Genomic DNA, 18,244 nt, shown 5'->3' with positions numbered 1-18,244 from the left:
AGATTCAGTCTTTGCTCACACAGTGGCTGTAAAGCTTCCACCCTGTTTAGACCCTGCAGGCTTTTCCCTTGTTTGGAGAGTCAAGCAGTAAGAAATGGGGGTAGGGAGTTCTGAGGATACAGAAATCCACAGGAATTTATTTTAATAGCCACTGCTAGATACATACATACTAGAGAAAAAGCACCTAATATAATTTACATTACACTGGGATATTCCAAACTCAGACAACATTCATTTCTTGTAATGAGAGAGTTCATCTAATTGAAATGAGATTTGAACATAAAACTTAGCCGAAATGGATCAGCCTCTTTGAACTACACAATGGAAAAATAGTAGACAGTGAGATCATTAGTTAGTACATTGCAATAAGTTGGAAACAGAAGACATGTCTGGTTCCCTTTAAACTATTTATCGGCAGGTAATTTTTGGTCTGTTTGAAAGCCTTTGCCAAGGCAGCAAGAAGACCAGAACTGATAGAAGGAAAAAATCACTGCTACCTAACTAACATAACAGTACAGGGACTTCTGAAGCTGTTCCTTGATAAAATATCCTGACAACTTCCCATATTTCCCTTGAGCATCACATAAGAAAAATGTCTAGACATGGTACCAGTGATACCACAGAAGTCTCAAGAGAAAGCAGATAATTTCTTTGAAACTTCTTCAAATGGATAATTTCTACTGCATATCAGACAAATGGTCAGATTACTATGAACACCTCTAGGACAATTCTGCGTCAGACATCTCACAAATTCATGAAAGGTCAGAAGTCAGCAACAGAATTCACACTCGGCTCCCTTAGGAATACAATTAAACTGATCATGGGATTCTCCTCATCAGTCATTCCAAAGTTCCTTTGCACTGGCAAACAAAACTACTGTACTGAGGAGTACAGGCTCCTCAAATTTCTGTCAGCTTGCACTCCAAGTACAACTTCTTACATGAACATTTTTGCATGGACAAACTCACATGTGGAGATGCAGGCAATGCAAACAGGCACATGTGCAATAGCAGGCAAAGACTACAGATTATTTCAGCCTAAATGTCTATTGATGCCCTCTAAGTTCAAAAACTTTCGAGTTTCAGAACACCTTTGGTGAAGATACTGGCTAAATAGCAGTAGTAAAGTGGACTTAAGATGGCAACGAAATGATTGCACATTACAAAAATCAGTTGAGATATGAAAAAGAGAACTACCAATTTAGTAGTAATGAAAACTTCATTCCTCCTTTAGGGTACAATTATTATTTCTAAAGACAACTGCCTCAAAATGAAGACAGACACTTAGTCACAATAGCTGTCATTACCATCACACATTTATACAGATATACTCGGACTACAGCCTCTTCTACTTTGCCAGTCAAAATGCCCACTGAAGGTGGCTGAGGGAATGGGATGCATCAACTTTTGTGACCATATGTGCTGCTGCTGTTCCTATGGATCAACCCCATCAGTAAACAGCAGTAGTAAATGATAAAGGAGGCACTAATCAGCCACTTACCATCCTGCTGACAGCATTCTGGGGCATCCCTCCCAGCTTCTGTCTTCCAGGTTTGAACTGGTGAATAGTACAAAGGAGGCTGCTTTCTGTGAGCTCTAGACTGGCTCTCTGCTTCCAATTGTTTCTGTTCTCCCCTTTTCTACATTTTTTATTTCTTCTATGGGTACAACTGTCTTCACTTCCCACTGATGTCATCAGTCCTGTCATATATAGGTGTGTTCACAATTCCCCTGCTTCCACTTAACACTTCATAACTCACTTGTGTTCGGTCCCAGCGTACAGCATGTAGCAGCAACACCAGCAACCTTGTCTGGTAGCATGTACTTAGGACAACAGGGAGATTCGATTACATCCAAAAAGGAATGTGCCTAACTACTTGCAGACAGATGTATGGCACAGAGCTCCTGTAGAGTCATGTACTGTACCAAGACCTAAACGAACTCCCGTTTGATGTTCACACCGGTCAGACTGAAACAAAGCCTCCCTAATTACAGCTTTGTATCCCTACTGTACTGCAGAAAATGACAGCATTTGGGAATATACAAAATAACTAACATGGGAATTTTAACTTTGAAACTATACACTTTCAGTTCCTAGAAAGAAAGGTTGTCTAAACATGCCCATCAACGATGCACTAAACATACTGATACCACCAACTACCTGACAGCTGAGACTCCCGCAGCAAGACTAAAGCAACTTGCTGTATCAATAACTTCTTGCACCTTAACCAGATAAAGTCAACGTTTGAACACAGGACATAAATGAAACCAAGTAGTTTCAAATACTCTATGAATAACCTAGAAATCAGTTAAAACTTGAAGGTGCATGTTTTTCTACAGATCAACATAGCTGCATAGGGCAACATGAAGAGAAGACCCAACAACATCAAGCAATGCCAAATTCCTGCTACTTGGGATAAATAAATACATAAATAAAGGTACCTCTGAGGCACGTAGCTGAACAAGGAGTAAACCCAATGTATTCCCAGTCGTAAGTCACGCTGCCATCTTCAGCATGTGAAAATTCTGGTGTGTAGGGGACAGGATCACTGTCACAGGATGCCTGGTGACAGACGCGTTCTGTTGGTGGCTTCACATCTTCACATTCCTCTTCAGGCAGTTCAACCTCAGTCTGAGTAAATGCCAGAAGAATTCGGCACTTCACGTCTCGCACCTGTACACCATTGCCACACGTGGCACTGCATGGAGACCAGGGCTCAGGAATAAACCTGCAAATAATCACAGGGCAGTAGAAACGCTGTCATTTTGTTCCATATATTTATGTATGTGTGTGCAGAGCTAAAACATAGCTAAAATACATAAATGTATGTTTATACGCACAGCAGACAATACATAATACTATTTGATGCTCAAATGGAATGCATAATCAAGTGTCTTAAGTCTTTCACTTGCCTCCCACCCCAGACCATTTCTCAGAATTCACAAAAAAAAAAGATGTAGCAAAAGAGGAGAAAGAATCAAAAGAACAGGGAAGGCTGTATCTTTTTTTCTGGGGGGGAAAGGACATTCCCTAAATCTTTCCTCAAACTCCTTCAGTGGAAAATAAGGAGAAACTCCATGAAGACACATCTCTACAATATAAAATAGCTCCCCAGGTACACGGACTTAGGCATATGCCAAAAGTATATTTGCAGTCTGCTTAAATCTGAGAAAGGCCATCAACTTCTGTCATACCAATAATCAGCAACCAGACAGCATAAAAACACTTTTTAAATCTAGCTATCTCCAGTGCATACCACCGCAGGCTGCTGCTCAGATTTAATCTTGTAAGAAGCCTCTTATCTGCAATAAAGAGGTCTAACTGGCTCAGTCACAAATCCCTCATTTTTATTAGAAAGCATTTATGCTCCTGATGAACTATAGTAAGATCTTATTTTACAGATCATGAATTTACTGAATAAAAGGAGGTTTTAATCTATAATATTCTTTGACTTCGAGGGTCACATCAATATCTGATAGTAATTTTCAAAATGGCCTTAGACCCAAGGGGCTGAATTTCATTAATAAAGTCATCCCAAGTGGCTCTGGGGTACAATTTATAAGAAATCAGAGTTTCATAGGATGTTTTTTCAAAAGGTTGCACTTGCTCTTTATTATATGTCCAAATGTAGCTGATGGTCAAAACACAAATGGGAGATACAGAAGGATATATTTGACCAATGCTAAAAATGTATTTGGAAGGAAAAAGTCAAATTAGGATTCAAAGATTTTCTCCTTATCTTTAATTAAGAATTATCTTTCTCTTCACTGCAGGAAAGCTGTCCTTAAGAAAATAAGAACAGTCATGTAAGACAAAAATCAGTGTTTACACTCTGCATACACAGTAAGCACAGAAAAATGTCAACAAAATGTGGCTGATTCTGTGGACAGTTTATCATCTTGAGCCAACAACTCCTTGCCAGTATATACAGAGGAAGAATCAAACAGAAGAAAGGAGAACAGATGAGTGGGTAACCCATAAGGATACTCTAACAGTCCTTGGGGTCGTCACCCAAGCTGTGCTTGGGATAGACCTCAAGACGGACTGTCTGCCATGGAAAAGACTATTCTCATTTCCAATAAAGGTTACAAGGCAACTGGTTATTCTTTAAAGAGATGTTAATGAAGTATCTTCACAACTCTGCTATGAAGATAAAGATGTCAATGCCTGTTACTTCAAAGTTTCCTTGAACAGAGCCTCAGAGTGTTAGTTAGAGCTTGCTGGTCCCTGACAGACTCAGGAAAGGGCAGAGTATTGATTTTTATTGGAAGAGTATTATCAAAATGGTGGATAGCTGTGTCCTACAGCGATAAAATCTGAGTAAATGCCCTACTGGTGCAACCTAACAGTCCACCAAGTCCAACGGCACAGCTGGTAGGGGTCAATGTCCAGGTGCTCTTGATAACAAATTCTAACTGAACACCTATGGGAAAAAGCTGCACAGGAAGGGTTCTCTTACCCAATAGATAAAATCAGCTTAATCCTGAACCATCAGATCTCAGAGTCTTTTCAAAGACAGCCATGCAAACTACATAGGGTGGCCATGGCAAAATCACCCTCATCCAACAAAATGCTTAAGCATGTGCCTAACTTATAGCGTATCAGCTGTCCTTTGAAGTCAACAGGACTATAATGTGCTCAGAATTAAACTTGTGCTTAAGTGCTTTATTCAATCAAGGTCATTGTGCGTAGGATTAAAAAAATTATGGCTTTCTTCTCCTTCTGTGTAAAAAAATAAGTGTAAGTTCATTTGAGGTTATGTACCTAATTAGAAAAATAAAACTGGTGGACATATATAGTTGAAACGAGTTGGTTGGTGTTGTGACCACACCTAACAGTTTACAGTCTGAAAGCAAGTAACTTTTTTTGCTAAAAGCATGACAGCAGCATACCAGCCATCAGTGTTAGTTTTGTGTACTGTTAGCTGAGTGCATTAAAACATTCCGAAAATAACGTATGATGCATTCTTTTGAACTCCTGTATAAATGAAAGGAAATTCTGAACCACAGCAATCCTTTCATTCAATCAACTGATTGATTTATAAAGAAATTCAGAAAATTCTAAGCATTTTTTCTTCGACTTATACCAAGCCTATATTATAATTGATGTTTTCCTGTTGATTAGTGTATGGTATTTTTCAGAAAAGTGCAAGATAAAAAAAACCAACACCCAAATTATTTTATTCTAACATGGAATTTGCTACACTAGTCACTTGACTATTTAGCTATTAAAATCCTAAATTCTATAACTTTTCAAAGCATGATCATGTTATAGTCACACTTTAAGTGCCTTCAACAGCAGCCAATGGAGACTGCTAATACAAAATTTGAGCAAGGAACTGATTGGACAGTGAGAGAACTCCGGAGGTTGGCATTGTATCTGAATTTTGAGTTCAGACAGATTATTTTTTTATTTTTATTTTTTATTTAGCATATGCACAAACAAAGCCTGTGAGAGACCATTAAAGCAAACTCCATCAGCTTCAGAAGTGATATATTTTTTACTCAGCGGCATTCAGAGCACACACATGGCAATACTTTTGATTCAATACTTCCCATCATCAAATTCACTCTGCCTTTGATGGAGACACTTCAGAGTCATCTCAGGTCAGGATTAAGAAGCATCAGAGCAGTTGTATTATGATGCCTTGCAGATCATCAGGAATTTATAATGGAATGGATAGGATGGTGGCAACTCTGAAAATTTTCTGAGACCTCTAACTAAGTCTGCAGATGAGACTCCTGATTAAAAAAAGGAAAAGAATGGAAAAATGCAAATCTAAGCAGGCACAACTTTCCACAATTGGCCTTTTTGTACAGTTATTCTTCCCAGTTCAATGTAGAAATCAAATGCTCCTGTAGTCATCTGCACAAGTATAAATGATGTACACACTACAGATGCAGCGGAGAGGATGTCCGTGCTGTGGCGTTACCAGTCTAACACTAATGGAAATGTGCATTCCCCTGGCACACACTAAAAAAGCAAGTGTAGGATGACCTGCGAAGTGAAGCGGTGACCTAAACTACTGATGATATAACTGGGACAGAACAGCCCAGGCCAACCAAATCAAATCTGAACTGAAAACTTAAATCAACACAGCCTTCTGCAACTTTCTAAAGACTTGGAAAACATGGTGTGTCTCAGTATTATTTTTTTCATTATTATTTTCCTCAAGCCTGCAGTTCTTGCTTTCAGTTAAGACAGGAAATGCCTAAATCCTGAAAAAAGGACTGCTTTTGTGATATTTCCAATCCAACCCTACTGCGCCAAGGGGCCTGGATAAAAGCTTGCAGAAGCATCTAAAATGTTGGCTGCTTACTGGGTCAGAACTTCCATGGTGCTGGCACCCTACCCCTCCCCTGAAGCACCACCCTTGCCTGCTCTAAGCAGAGTTGCACTGCCAGGTTTTATCAGACTTGAGTGTAATGTGTTGGACAAAATTACCCACCCATTTTCAGAGAGGCAGCTGTGAAAAACAGGTAATTCTTTATCACTAAAGGCATGATGGGGACGTTTCTGTGAAAATGACTCAAACGCAATGAGCAAGAACCTTTGAGAGACACTGCATTTCACATGCAGCCACCGCGACTACACAAACTAGTGATGACTTTTTAGTTCAGGTTGCTGAAAAAATATATCAGCTTTTGAAAGCATTTTAGTTTTGTCCTAAGCCATGACAGGGAAAGGCAGCTGAGGTGTCTATTCCTTTAACTTATGATTAATAAAAAGGATGCAAAAACCTTTCTGGATCTTCTCTGCGAATCCCCCTGTAACTAAGAAGGCTCGAGGGAAGAATGTTTAAAATAATTATTGGTATCAACTGTCATCACATTCCACAACTCAAAACTAAAAAGGTCAGAACTAAATTTTTCTTGGCCTCACTTTAAGGGCAGTCATTTTTTATTTTGCTAATAATAATAAAAAAGCAGCTTTTGAATGTTCCCCCTCTATGTAAATTCAGGACAGCAGCCATGGCAGACCACAGCAGCAGAACTATTCATCTTCCACAAGCTACTTTTGGCATATTCATCATTTGTGGGTTCTAAAACACAGCTGCATTTATTCTTGTATTCATTATCAACTAAAATATTACACAAAAGCCTAGAAAGACAGTTGTAATAAAAGGATGGACTAGAAGTTGAGACTTCGTATTGTGGTTTAAGTCTGGATGACAACAGAATAACTAAAATTAAAAGTGATGGCATTTTACCAAGGAAATCATAAGCCTCCTGCTAGGCAGAGGTGGGCTATGAGTTATCACTGTGCCTTGTGTAAATTACAGAAAATAAAGTTAAACAGATCCAAACCAGAGGGAAATCTTGTTATAATTTACTCTGGGAGAAGTAACAACCTATTGTTACAGTTTATTTTAAACCCTAAAGGCTGACCCCCAAAAAGCAGCACTCCAGCTGGAAAAGACGGGAACAGTTAGGGCATGAGATTTAAAGCATCTATTGAGAAACTGCTCTGGTTGCAAACCATTGTCCACAGGACCAACAGGCAATCTGCAAAAGGGAATGAAGTCAGGGAGTAGTTATTTCTCATTTCTCCTTACCTGCCAGCTTCCTTAGAATAAAGTAAGAGCAGGCAGCACCAGAAGACAAGTAAAAAGAAATTAATAAGGAATATGGCTGCAGCATTAGAGCTGGGCCCTAGGAGAGCCCAGACTCCCCAGGCTAGGGAAGCACAGCACCCCAGCAACACCTCAGGATCAGAGAAGGATGGCAGAGAAGAGGCATCAGCAAGAAGTGGCTGGAGAAACCTTTTAGACTTGGGGAGATGCTTCTGGAAAACGTGAAGGAAAGAGTCTCAGGACAGAATGAGGATCACGAATTTTAAAAAAATGATCATGAAAATCTAGGTCTCCAGAGTAAACAAAAGAGTAAAGATCCAAGGAACTGCAAAACTGCACAGCTGTGACAGGACGTGCAGTGAGAACTCGAACACGGCTGCATTCACGCTGTGAGGCCACAGTGGAATACCTCGGTCATGCCTAGGAAGGCACGAATAACGGCTTTCTTTGTGAGGGCAAGGTACAAGGGAACCCATTACAAACCTTCCGGCTCAGCTCTATTATATTCTAAATATACTCTGAACCAGCACGCTGTGCCCCTGCCGGTCCTCCCTGCCTGTTCTGTCAGACTGCTGCTGAATGATCTTAAAAACCTAGAGGCTACATTAGCTCATGGATGCCACAGCACGATCTCATAATGCTAGAGATCACTTTCTTTACAGCTTCATGCTGAATCCTCTTTAGAGGTGGCCTTATATACCTTCATTCTGATATGCTGACATTCAACAGGCACATTTGATTGCATCACCCCCTTCGACAATCACACTTCATTTTTATACCTTTGCTACTACCCTGCCTTAATTCAGGGCCACCAATTTGGAGAGTGAAATAACCACTCACAGTAGGTTGACACTTGACTTGAAAGGCTAGAGCAGTGAAAAGTTTAAAGTACAGTCACCATAACTATGCAAACACCTGTTTGGCAAGAGGTTTCTTCTGTGAGTCAGTGCAGGTGTAAAGATTTTATTACTCATGATCACACCTGCTGGTGCATGTGTGCCAAAAAATCAGGAATAGCTAGATGGAGGAAGAAAAATAAGAAGTTATAGGGCACGCTTTGCTCTCAGAGCAATATAAATCCAAAGTAACTTCAGCAAGCTCATCTAAATTATTTTAAACTAACATTACTACAAATGAGTGCAGAATTTGGCACAGCACAACAAAATGCTGTTCAAAATCTCTCATGAAAACCTTATAGAACATTTCTATTTTCTAGAAAGTTGTATACTCGATATTGAATATATTAGATACAAATATACATGAAACATTAACACAGGGGATATAAGCACTTGTGTGGATGCCCTAACATACAAGGGACAGGAGTAAGTGTAGCTGGATTTAAGTCATGCTTTCATGCCCAAGACTTAAATGTTGCAAGGCTTACCCCTGTCAGCTCTTAAAGGGACTCACAAAATCCAGATGTTATTTCACACATATACACATGTAAAATATCACAACTTACCCGCATAGATTTAGCTAAGCTCAGAGATCAGCAGGTTTTTCTCACTTTATTTACGCATTGGTCTCACTCCCCAAGGAAACCCTGGCAACCCTACAAAGTACCTCTTAATTTTTAATACAACCACTACATCCTTGAGGTAACAGCAATGACTGGGATAAAACTGAATTTATTTAATTTACATCTGCTGAAATGCTTCCACATCATTAATTGGGGTTTAATTAGGCTAAATGAAGATCCCTTTGCATTGCTTGAATGATACAGGGTCACTACTAACACAGTAGCTCTGTGTCATCCAGAACAGGAGCTCCAGAAGCAAAGCTATTGAGATGTAAAATTAGGAACAGCTCATAACACAACTCATCTCCCAAGGAAGGCCAACTGTCAAAGAAAACTGCACAGCAACTGTCATTCCAGATGATCTGCAAAACATGTTGGAAAAGTTTCGTCACTGTAACACACAATGTACTTACGTTGGCTCTTCCGAGACTGTTCTGGTCTCTTCCATTTCATGTGCCTGTTTAAACCACGGCAATTTTGCTTCCACAGGGTTTTTTTCTGTTACAAAAAAAAAAAACCCAAACAAACCAAAACATTCAGTAATTCCTCCAAAATCAAAGCAATATGTAGATGTTAGCACTGTTCACCTTACCACTTAACACTTTACATTGTCTATTGATCTAATGCTTTTGAATAAAGATATACTGGATAATAAACAATTTACTAGAAAATGTCTTCATTATGTTTGAGCTCCATTCTGACACCCCTTTTTACTGAGAGGGTCCTAGTAATCCAATTTCCATTCCTATTTAATCTTCTACTTCCTTCCCACATATTCCCCAAATGCAGGCAGTCTCTAGTAGGTTGTAGCTTATATCTCAGCGTAATGGATTATCATCATAACTTAAGTTTATAGCTGAAAAAGAAGCCAGAGCATAGCAAATGTACATTGCTCTCCAGATAGACTGGCTTCACTAGAAAATTTTCACAGAAAATACTGGGGTTTTTTGCAGAGTTAGCCAACTTTCCCAAAATTGGAAATTAATTTAAAAAACACCAACTTTTTTATCTGTCTATATGTCCTACACTTCTGTGATCCTTTTTTTTAGGAGTACTGTAAGCCAGTTGAGGATCTGTGCCTCCAAACTTAAGTAAAATCCCAGAAGGTTCGTAAAACTTCAGTGCTAGTTTCTACTTCATGGTTTAACCCTGAATAGTTTTCTGCCTGAAGAATTCTCTAAAGTCTGAAAACATCCTAAAGAGAAACATAGGGTTGTCTACAGATAGCTTTCACTTTCTCTGTGTAAACCTTTATGGTGAGTTGTGGATGGCTGAAATAAAAGCCTTTCAATAAAACCTGAAAGAATGGGAGTAGCACCCTCTAAAGTTTCCTGGGCCCAGAGGGACAGAAATGAGCAAGGGACAAGACATACTGGTTTCCACCACCCCTCATCTTTGCTTTTTCTTTTCACTTCTGACCTACTGTTTCATGCCTTACCAACTCTCTTAGAGAATATTTGTCAATTTACATCATTGTTACAGACCTTTTAAATACACAGAAATGGGGAAGAGAAAAGGAAATCAGCTTAATTATAACAACAAACTGATGAGGCCCACTGGGAATGTTGACACATTTAATGAGATATAAATGAACAAGACCCCAAGTGCTACCTATGGAGTACCATTCCAATTTCAAGTATTATTGAACAGCTGCTCCTCCCCATGTTGATCTCATTAATTCTGGTTTTCCCAATTTGACCAGGCTGTATAGACTTAGTTAGCATGTTCACTTCATGACAGTCTGGCCACATCAGCAAAAAATATCAGCAGGGCACTTTTCCTAGCACCAATAATTAAAATGCTTGTTTCTGCCAAAACTGAAATAAGTCCTAGTAAATTCCAGCTTCTGGCATTTCTGAAAAAAAAAGGTTACCAGGGGCTTTTAATTCTCTTAACAAAAATGTGAAACAATAACAGACCCAGACAAAATTCCAGTTACCTTTTGGCTTGTAACATGGTATTGGCACAATGCACTCTTCTTTTATGTGTAGTTTAAGTTGTGGATTGCAGCCACCAACATGCTGCCCACGGTGGTCAATACACAGCACTACTCGGTAACGCAAGCCTCGGCCACAGGTCACTGTGCACTACAGGAGACAATGCAACCATCTGACAGTTTCTTTTTTATTATATTTACAAATACCGTTAAAAAACAAGTTAGAAGCACTGATGATGTGTTCACTAAGGTTTTTCCACAATCAATCAGGCATCGGAGACATATGAATTTGTGCCTGCATTGCTAGGTGAATAAAGAAAAGGTTGATGATGGAAAAAACGTCTAAGTTTGGGGAATGCAAATGATTTCATGGGGTTCTGTAAAGCTTATCTGATTGGCAACAGTCTGAAACAGAGGTGGCTATGTACTGAGAAAATGCTCTCTTACAGTGGTCATTTTCAGTTAAAGCTGGGTCAGACGTGCTGCAAGAACAGTTTCTTTATGTCAGTGATGTCATTTGGATGAACTAAGGAATTATAGAAGTGTTGAGCTATCTGGCTGTATCAGATAACTACAGCCAAAATAAGTTGGCTTTATGTTCTTGTTACTATAATGAAAGGTAAGAATGCTGGAAAATCACCCCTGCAGACATGTCAGCCCCTAGACAGATATGCCTTTAGCTATTACTTGCCGTGAAATACTACATTTATCAAGAACTGAGAGACAAATGACCTGATTGCAAAGGGGCCTGACCTCTGGCTCTAACCTCTCCTTTGTGTAAAGCAGGAATTCAACTTGCATAAATAATTCAATATGAATTTTTCTCCACACAGGCATGGTAAGATTTCGATTATCAAGCCAAATTACTTAGCACAAACTTCTCCTATATAGTACTAAAAATTATGCTTGCAGGGCTACATTTTTCCAATAGCCTCGTGCTCACAAGTACATAGTAATGCAAGACTAGAGGCTTCCTTTAGAAAACTAGAATAAAGGTCCCAATTACTTTTCAACTTACTTGAGACCATTCCATTGCCACCCATTTAGGACAATCAAACAGATTGCAGGTTTGAATGACTTTGGGCTTAGGGGCATACATGCATTTCCATTCTTCAACTTGCAGTATCTCTCCATGAATGGTCTCCTCTACACAGACAAAACTTCTCCTCTGAATACCACCTCCACAGGAAACAGAACATGCAGTCCAAGGATTATGTTCCCACCTAGAAAAAGAAGTCGCACACATTAAAAATAAGGCTTCTTTTTTATTATTATTCAACTAACTTCTATTAAAAGTGCAAAATCCTCAGTCCAACCTTAGTGTCATTAAAACTCACTGATAGTTTAGTTGCTGGATCCTGACCACACACTGAATATAAATACATGGAATTACAGAGCTACCTTGCTTTATTCCAGCTTAAATTCATGTGCAAAATGAGAAGAAAAATAGAACTACAGATTTAAGTACATTTCCCAAAATAACTGAAAATCTTATTCTCATACATGAGTTAAAGACCCTAAATATACTAGGTTCAATTACTGGAATGATTTTATTTGCAAATAGTCTAAATCATTTAAATAGATTATTTTTCACAGTTAATTTACTTGGTCACATATACCCTTATTATCATTGTCGGAGACCGAGAAACACATGTACTTGAGATTATATGAAGTCCAAAGACAAAGACAGAGCTGGCTGTGCTGACTGAGGATGATATTACCCACGGCTGCTCATCACTACCCACATCATGCAGACTACTCTTAAAAAAATCTGTTAATGAAATAATTTTTATGGGAACTCTAATACTTGCTTTGAGTAAACCCGGCCATTTCATTTCAAACTGTCTTCATCCATAAGGACTGTGAACAAATTAAATTGTGACAGATATCATTTGGCTGGTCATCACTGCAGTTCTGTAAGAGTTTTCCACCCTCACTGAAATGCTGTTGAATGACTTTGTGTTCACACTTTCCAACTTGCTTCAAGCAAAAGGGTCATCCGTTTCAGCTGCTCCAGCTAACCCAGCTGATTTCTCCTGAAGTCAGGCAACGCACAGGTTAAGGAAAACTCACACAGCCCTGTCAACCAGCAGAACTGTGGGGCAGCAGCCTCCAACAGAGGGATGACCAACCACCTGCTGGGAGGGAATATCTTCAAAATGGATATATACCCATGATCCCTGGCCTATCTACAATAAAGATGGAAATTGCTGCACCACCTGAAGTAAGAATTACATGGAGGTTTTTAGATTACAAACTTTGTTTCATTTATATCTTGATCTTAGCATGAATGTGCATTTAAGCAATCACTTCTCAACAAAAACTAACTTCAAAAATGTCCCGCTCCTGTCATGTTTAGACATAACAAGCTTCTATCACAGCATTTGTCTATAGGTTCCACTGACCTCCACGCAATTTTTCCTCACCCTTCACATCTTATCTCTCACTTTCTTTCCACCATCTACCCAAATCAAAAGCTAAGACTTGGGAAGTGATTCAATCCTGCAGCACATCTTGTGGTTCATCAACATTTGTTAGTTTAAAACTTATTCCTGTTACACCTGCAGGCACTTTGAAAGGATCATGAAAAAAATTACATCCATTATGAACAATGGACACAGCAAGTACAACAATATCCCACCAAAATAAATTCATCAAGAGTAACTTAGCTATCATAAAGGAAGTAATAATCTAAGAGTAGATGAAGCAAAGGCTTATAAATCAATGGTAAATTTAAGTAATTATGACGCACTTTCTGTGATAAAGCAGTTAAATCAAGGGCAATTCCGATTGTAAACTGCCTACAAAAACCTATTAATCCTGCTTAAGCTCGACAGAAGAATGAGTATGAAACATACAGCAAGCCATGGAACATTAACTAGAGAGTGCATACTCAAAAGCATTCAGAACAAATCTGTATCAGACACACAAGTACAAAATACATTTGAAGAGCAACAGTTACACCTTTCTTTGACTTAAATAAATGGCCAGCGTTAACTCATTTTCTTTAAAAATGGTCAGGAACTAAAGAGCAATTAACTGTTCAATGAATTAGCAGCTCATGGATTTATATATATAAGGCTCACTGTGCTATATGTAATACTAGCCCCGCAAGTGTTTATAGCATGAAGTTTTATAGTTGTTTTTCTTTATCTCATCAGTTTCGAACACACTCCAGATCCCATACTCCCATAAGTATTTTCAAGATGGAGTGAGGTCCATGGCTACTGGGGAAAAGGGGGGTCTTGGGCAAGCAGTCAAGGAGATACTTTCCAGAACCCACAGCTGTCAAGGGATCCTCAACAGTCCAACAAGTCTGAAATAAATGGAGGCTTTCCAAAAGCTTTAAAAGAAAATTTTCATCCTGGGAAATTTTTCTATTTATTTCAAAAGAATTCTCCATCTGTAAAAATATTTCAGTGGGGCATTTACAACTCTAGCCACAGGAGAACTCTTTCAAGATCTTGCGGTGCGCACCATGACTTTCCCACAACTTCCTTGTGTGAATGGGAAAGTGGTGGTAAATGCCGTAGGACTGCAAGGCAGCCCTCCACATGGCCCTCGTGTTATGTAGGAGGTGTGATGTATGACTGCTGATCAAGGTGAAGGAGTCTGTACAGCTTTGCTCAAGCATGTCTACAGTTCTTTGGGTTTCTGCCTGCTTTGCAAGAACACTTGGGTTAGCATGTTAAGAAACAGGTAAGGAAAGAAAAAGCAAAAAGAAAAGGTGGAAGAAGCCCCAGCAGAACTGGCACAGACTAATGCATTGCAGTTACTTGACAGGCAACGGCACAGAGAAAATGCATCTTGCTACGCTGAAGCAACACTTGCTTCCATGCTGGACCAGATTCACCGCACAATGCAGGTACACAAACTGGCTGTTTCAGCTGCTGTTTTCTTTCAGAAATTCCAGCAAGAAAAGGTGCTTTTACACCTTCGCTATGTTTCTTTATGCACCTTCCCAGTGGAACACAGCCCACTTCCCCTCTGTCCTTCCTGCTCGCACCAGCTCTAAGCCCTGCGTGGCCATCTGCTGTTTTACAGTTCTGACTCCCGAGCATCACCCGGGAAGACTGTGACACCTTCTGACAGGACACACTGAGGTGTCAAAATGAGGTGGGCCTTTGACTGTAGATCTCAGTGTCTGAAATAAGAGAACCTGCCCACAGTTTTATCGCAGACATAATCTATCTCACCGCAGTGTCATGCAAACGTGCTGAGCACAGTAAAGCACAGAAAGGGGGATTAAATTTCTCTTCCAACTGGTCTTCAAGCCCTGAGCAGTTCAGAAGATGAAATACTCATGTAAATAAATTGTGCTGAGTTCCAGAGGAGATCTGAAGTACAAAGGAATTGGCAGAAGAAATGAAAGGGGAGAGACACAGAATATAATTATGGAACTTTACAGGATAAAGCTGTGGAGGGGAAAAAAAAATATCTCTATGTATGAAAGCCAAAGTACATCACAGGACAGCAGATCCACAAGAAGTGTAAATTGCTACAGAAATAAACTATGACATTTATATCAGCTGTAATCAGTAGCTCCACTGAGCTGTGCAAGTCTATGATTTCATTCATATTACTTCATATCTTTACTTCTTTAGAAAAATACACATCATTCATTTCACGACATAATAAAGCAGAGGTTCAAGTCAGATAAATATGTATCTGATGCCATCAACCATAATTTGTTACACTAACAGTAATACTGTCTCAATGCTTTTTAGTGCTAACATTCTTTACAAAACATATAAGCCTTCCAGAGATATTTTATATTCTTGTGATTGATTCACGTAAAAGAAAAAAAAATAAAAAAAGGCAACAAACTGTGCTCTGGTGACTTAATTTTAGGCAATAGATATTCAGACAACTCACTATCTTTAAAGTGACATGTCAGTCTTAATGTCAATAAATAGAGTGCAGGTCTAAAGATGAGAAGAATGAGACCTCTCAAGGGAAAAAGAATTTCTAGAGTCCTGTAACATAGGAAGACCTCTTCTATAAAAGAATATATTAATTGTATAAATCTTCAAAATAAAATCATTTCAAAACAAGAATTCATACATGCATTTTCAAGCAGATGCCCTTCTTAGCACTTCAGCAGGGGAAGGCTTAGGGGGACAATGCTTTATTCTGAAGCCTTCCACACTGGTATTTCCAAGAAGAGCATATTATCCTCTTACTGTCAAGCTAATAATCTAGAGCACACTGAAATAAGACACAAGCCTCAAAAACGTGTACAGGTTTGTTATAAACTTGCTCTCCCCTACAACAGAAAAATCAGAAGATGTTCCATGTTCTTAGTACTCAAACAGTGTATTTGCAGTGAAAATTGCGGTAATGCTGACACATATGCTATCCTGATTATACATACCGAGGAAGTGGCTGGAAGTGATCATAGGGCATGATTTCTTTAAATCCATCACTGTCAAGAAAACAAATATTGCATCATAATTTCTCATACACATAATTTCTCATGTACATCATGTACATAATTTCTCATGTACATCAAGTACATGCTTTTACATGATCATGCTTAAAGTAAGCAATTCCCAATGTGAAATGAGGGAATCTTACTTTCATTACACATTACACTTGTGGCAAACAATGACTCGTATAATCTTACATTTCCTGCACAGGTACAGATCTATTCACCATACAGCTTCTCCACTTCATACCATGAAATAAATATTAAATGAGCAATCCATAGGCAGAGAAATTTATTATCAAGTGATCCTTTAGGTCTGTGCTACTTCATTAACAAGAAATCAGTTACATATTTGTATCTGTAACAAAGACCACTGAGGAACATGAGTGGCAGTGAAAATGCATCACAGGATTAATCCTATATAGGTCCTGAGTGGTGCTTAGGACCCTTCTAGAGCTGTTTATTTGAATTGCACAGCATAAAGTAGGCATAAAGCTTTACTTCCAATACCCAGAAATATATACTATAACGAGTAGTACTTCCCTTTTTCTGTCTGTATAAGCTAAAATTGCAAGGAAAAAGAGATAATTATGTCCTTTCTTTCCCTAATTTTCCTGTTTCAGCTTTGCAACATTTGGCATCCATTGCCATTAAGCATTACTGAAGTCTTACCACTCCATATAGTGATCAACTCTCCAGGAAAAAAACTTGAAAGTCTGCACATCCATAACTGTTAGAGGTCACTATCAACGATTATGTTCAACAGGAATGAAAGGAAATGGACAGTTTAGCTATAGGAAATTAAATCCATTGAGAGTGTTTCCTTTTCTTCTTGCATATAACTCTAGCTCGGCCAGCTGGCATATTAATGTGAGGTTCTGGGACTTGATACTGTGATGTTATTTTAAGATTCTTTAGCACAGCCAGGAAACCTTACCAGACAATCCAAAAGTTAGTTTGAAATACTGTAGTGCAATTCAATACAATTTATGTATACTATAGCCTTTACAGTTTGGTGACAATATTCTGTGGTGTTTGCACCACAAGTACATTTAGTTTGATTTATTTATATTTTTTTAATTCTTAGTGTAAAAAGCCAAAACAACCTCCCCAAACTCCACAGTACAAATGAGGAATGCATCTGTTACAGCAGACAGACAAATAAACCAAGTTAAACCATGTGCAAAACTTGTACGCTGACTGAGAACTGGAGCTACTGTCTATCTAATGAGAAATCCTGAATGGCAACATCAATAAATCCAAAAGCAGGCAAACAATCGGTGCTCCTCACACACTCTCATAAAATACTTGTACTATTGCTGTACCACTCAGCAAAAAAAGAGTAGAATTAGCCCTTGAACAGGCAAATTGATATTCGCAGTATCTTTGTCTAAAGCAAAAATCTCCTATTCTGCAACACTGAAGAAATGCTACAAACCTACTGGCAGTGGTGCCAGACATCAGCCTTTAACATGTGCAATAACCAACCAAGATCTAGTAGCCTTAGTACGTTTCTAAAGTAGTTAATTTAAAGATGAAAAGAACTGAAATTAAGTAAATACGATTGCTTGTTCCTTAGTAGCTGAGTATACTGCCCACTGAAATTTATCTGACATACAAACCTAGAAGGGCAGGGATCCATGTTGCATTCTTTCAGCTTGGGCTTTGGTTTCTTATTTTCTGGATAGTAATGACAATAGTGGTCAGGAACAACACGCTTCAGACGAATATCCACGCATTCAGCTGAATTAAGCTGATAACCTAATGCAGAAGCAATGTTAAATTTTG

The 18,244-nt window shown here is 38.8% G+C and overlaps 1 protein-coding gene across 3 annotated transcripts in view; it reads right to left on the bottom strand.

The window, feature by feature from the left end:
• ADAMTSL3 (ADAMTS like 3) overlaps positions 1-18,244 on the bottom strand; it is a 203,300-nt gene that overhangs the window by 42,062 nt on the left and 142,994 nt on the right. For all 3 annotated transcript variants that reach the window (XM_055811101.1, XM_055811105.1, XM_055811091.1), the window contains 6 exons: positions 18,079-18,217; positions 16,403-16,453; positions 12,047-12,251; positions 11,032-11,179; positions 9,506-9,590; positions 2,442-2,728 (listed from right to left, as the gene is read on the bottom strand). In XM_055811101.1, the coding sequence (XP_055667076.1) occupies positions 2,442-2,728; positions 9,506-9,590; positions 11,032-11,179; positions 12,047-12,251; positions 16,403-16,453; positions 18,079-18,217 (915 nt within the window). The remainder of the gene's footprint in view (positions 1-2,441; positions 2,729-9,505; positions 9,591-11,031; positions 11,180-12,046; positions 12,252-16,402; positions 16,454-18,078; positions 18,218-18,244) is intronic.

This window comes from Falco peregrinus, chromosome 1, assembly GCF_023634155.1.
Source record: "Falco peregrinus isolate bFalPer1 chromosome 1, bFalPer1.pri, whole genome shotgun sequence".
NCBI classification, from domain to species: Eukaryota; Metazoa; Chordata; class Aves; order Falconiformes; family Falconidae; genus Falco; species Falco peregrinus.
Note: the sequence above shows the minus strand (reverse complement) of the source record. Positions and strands in the feature narration are given on the sequence as shown.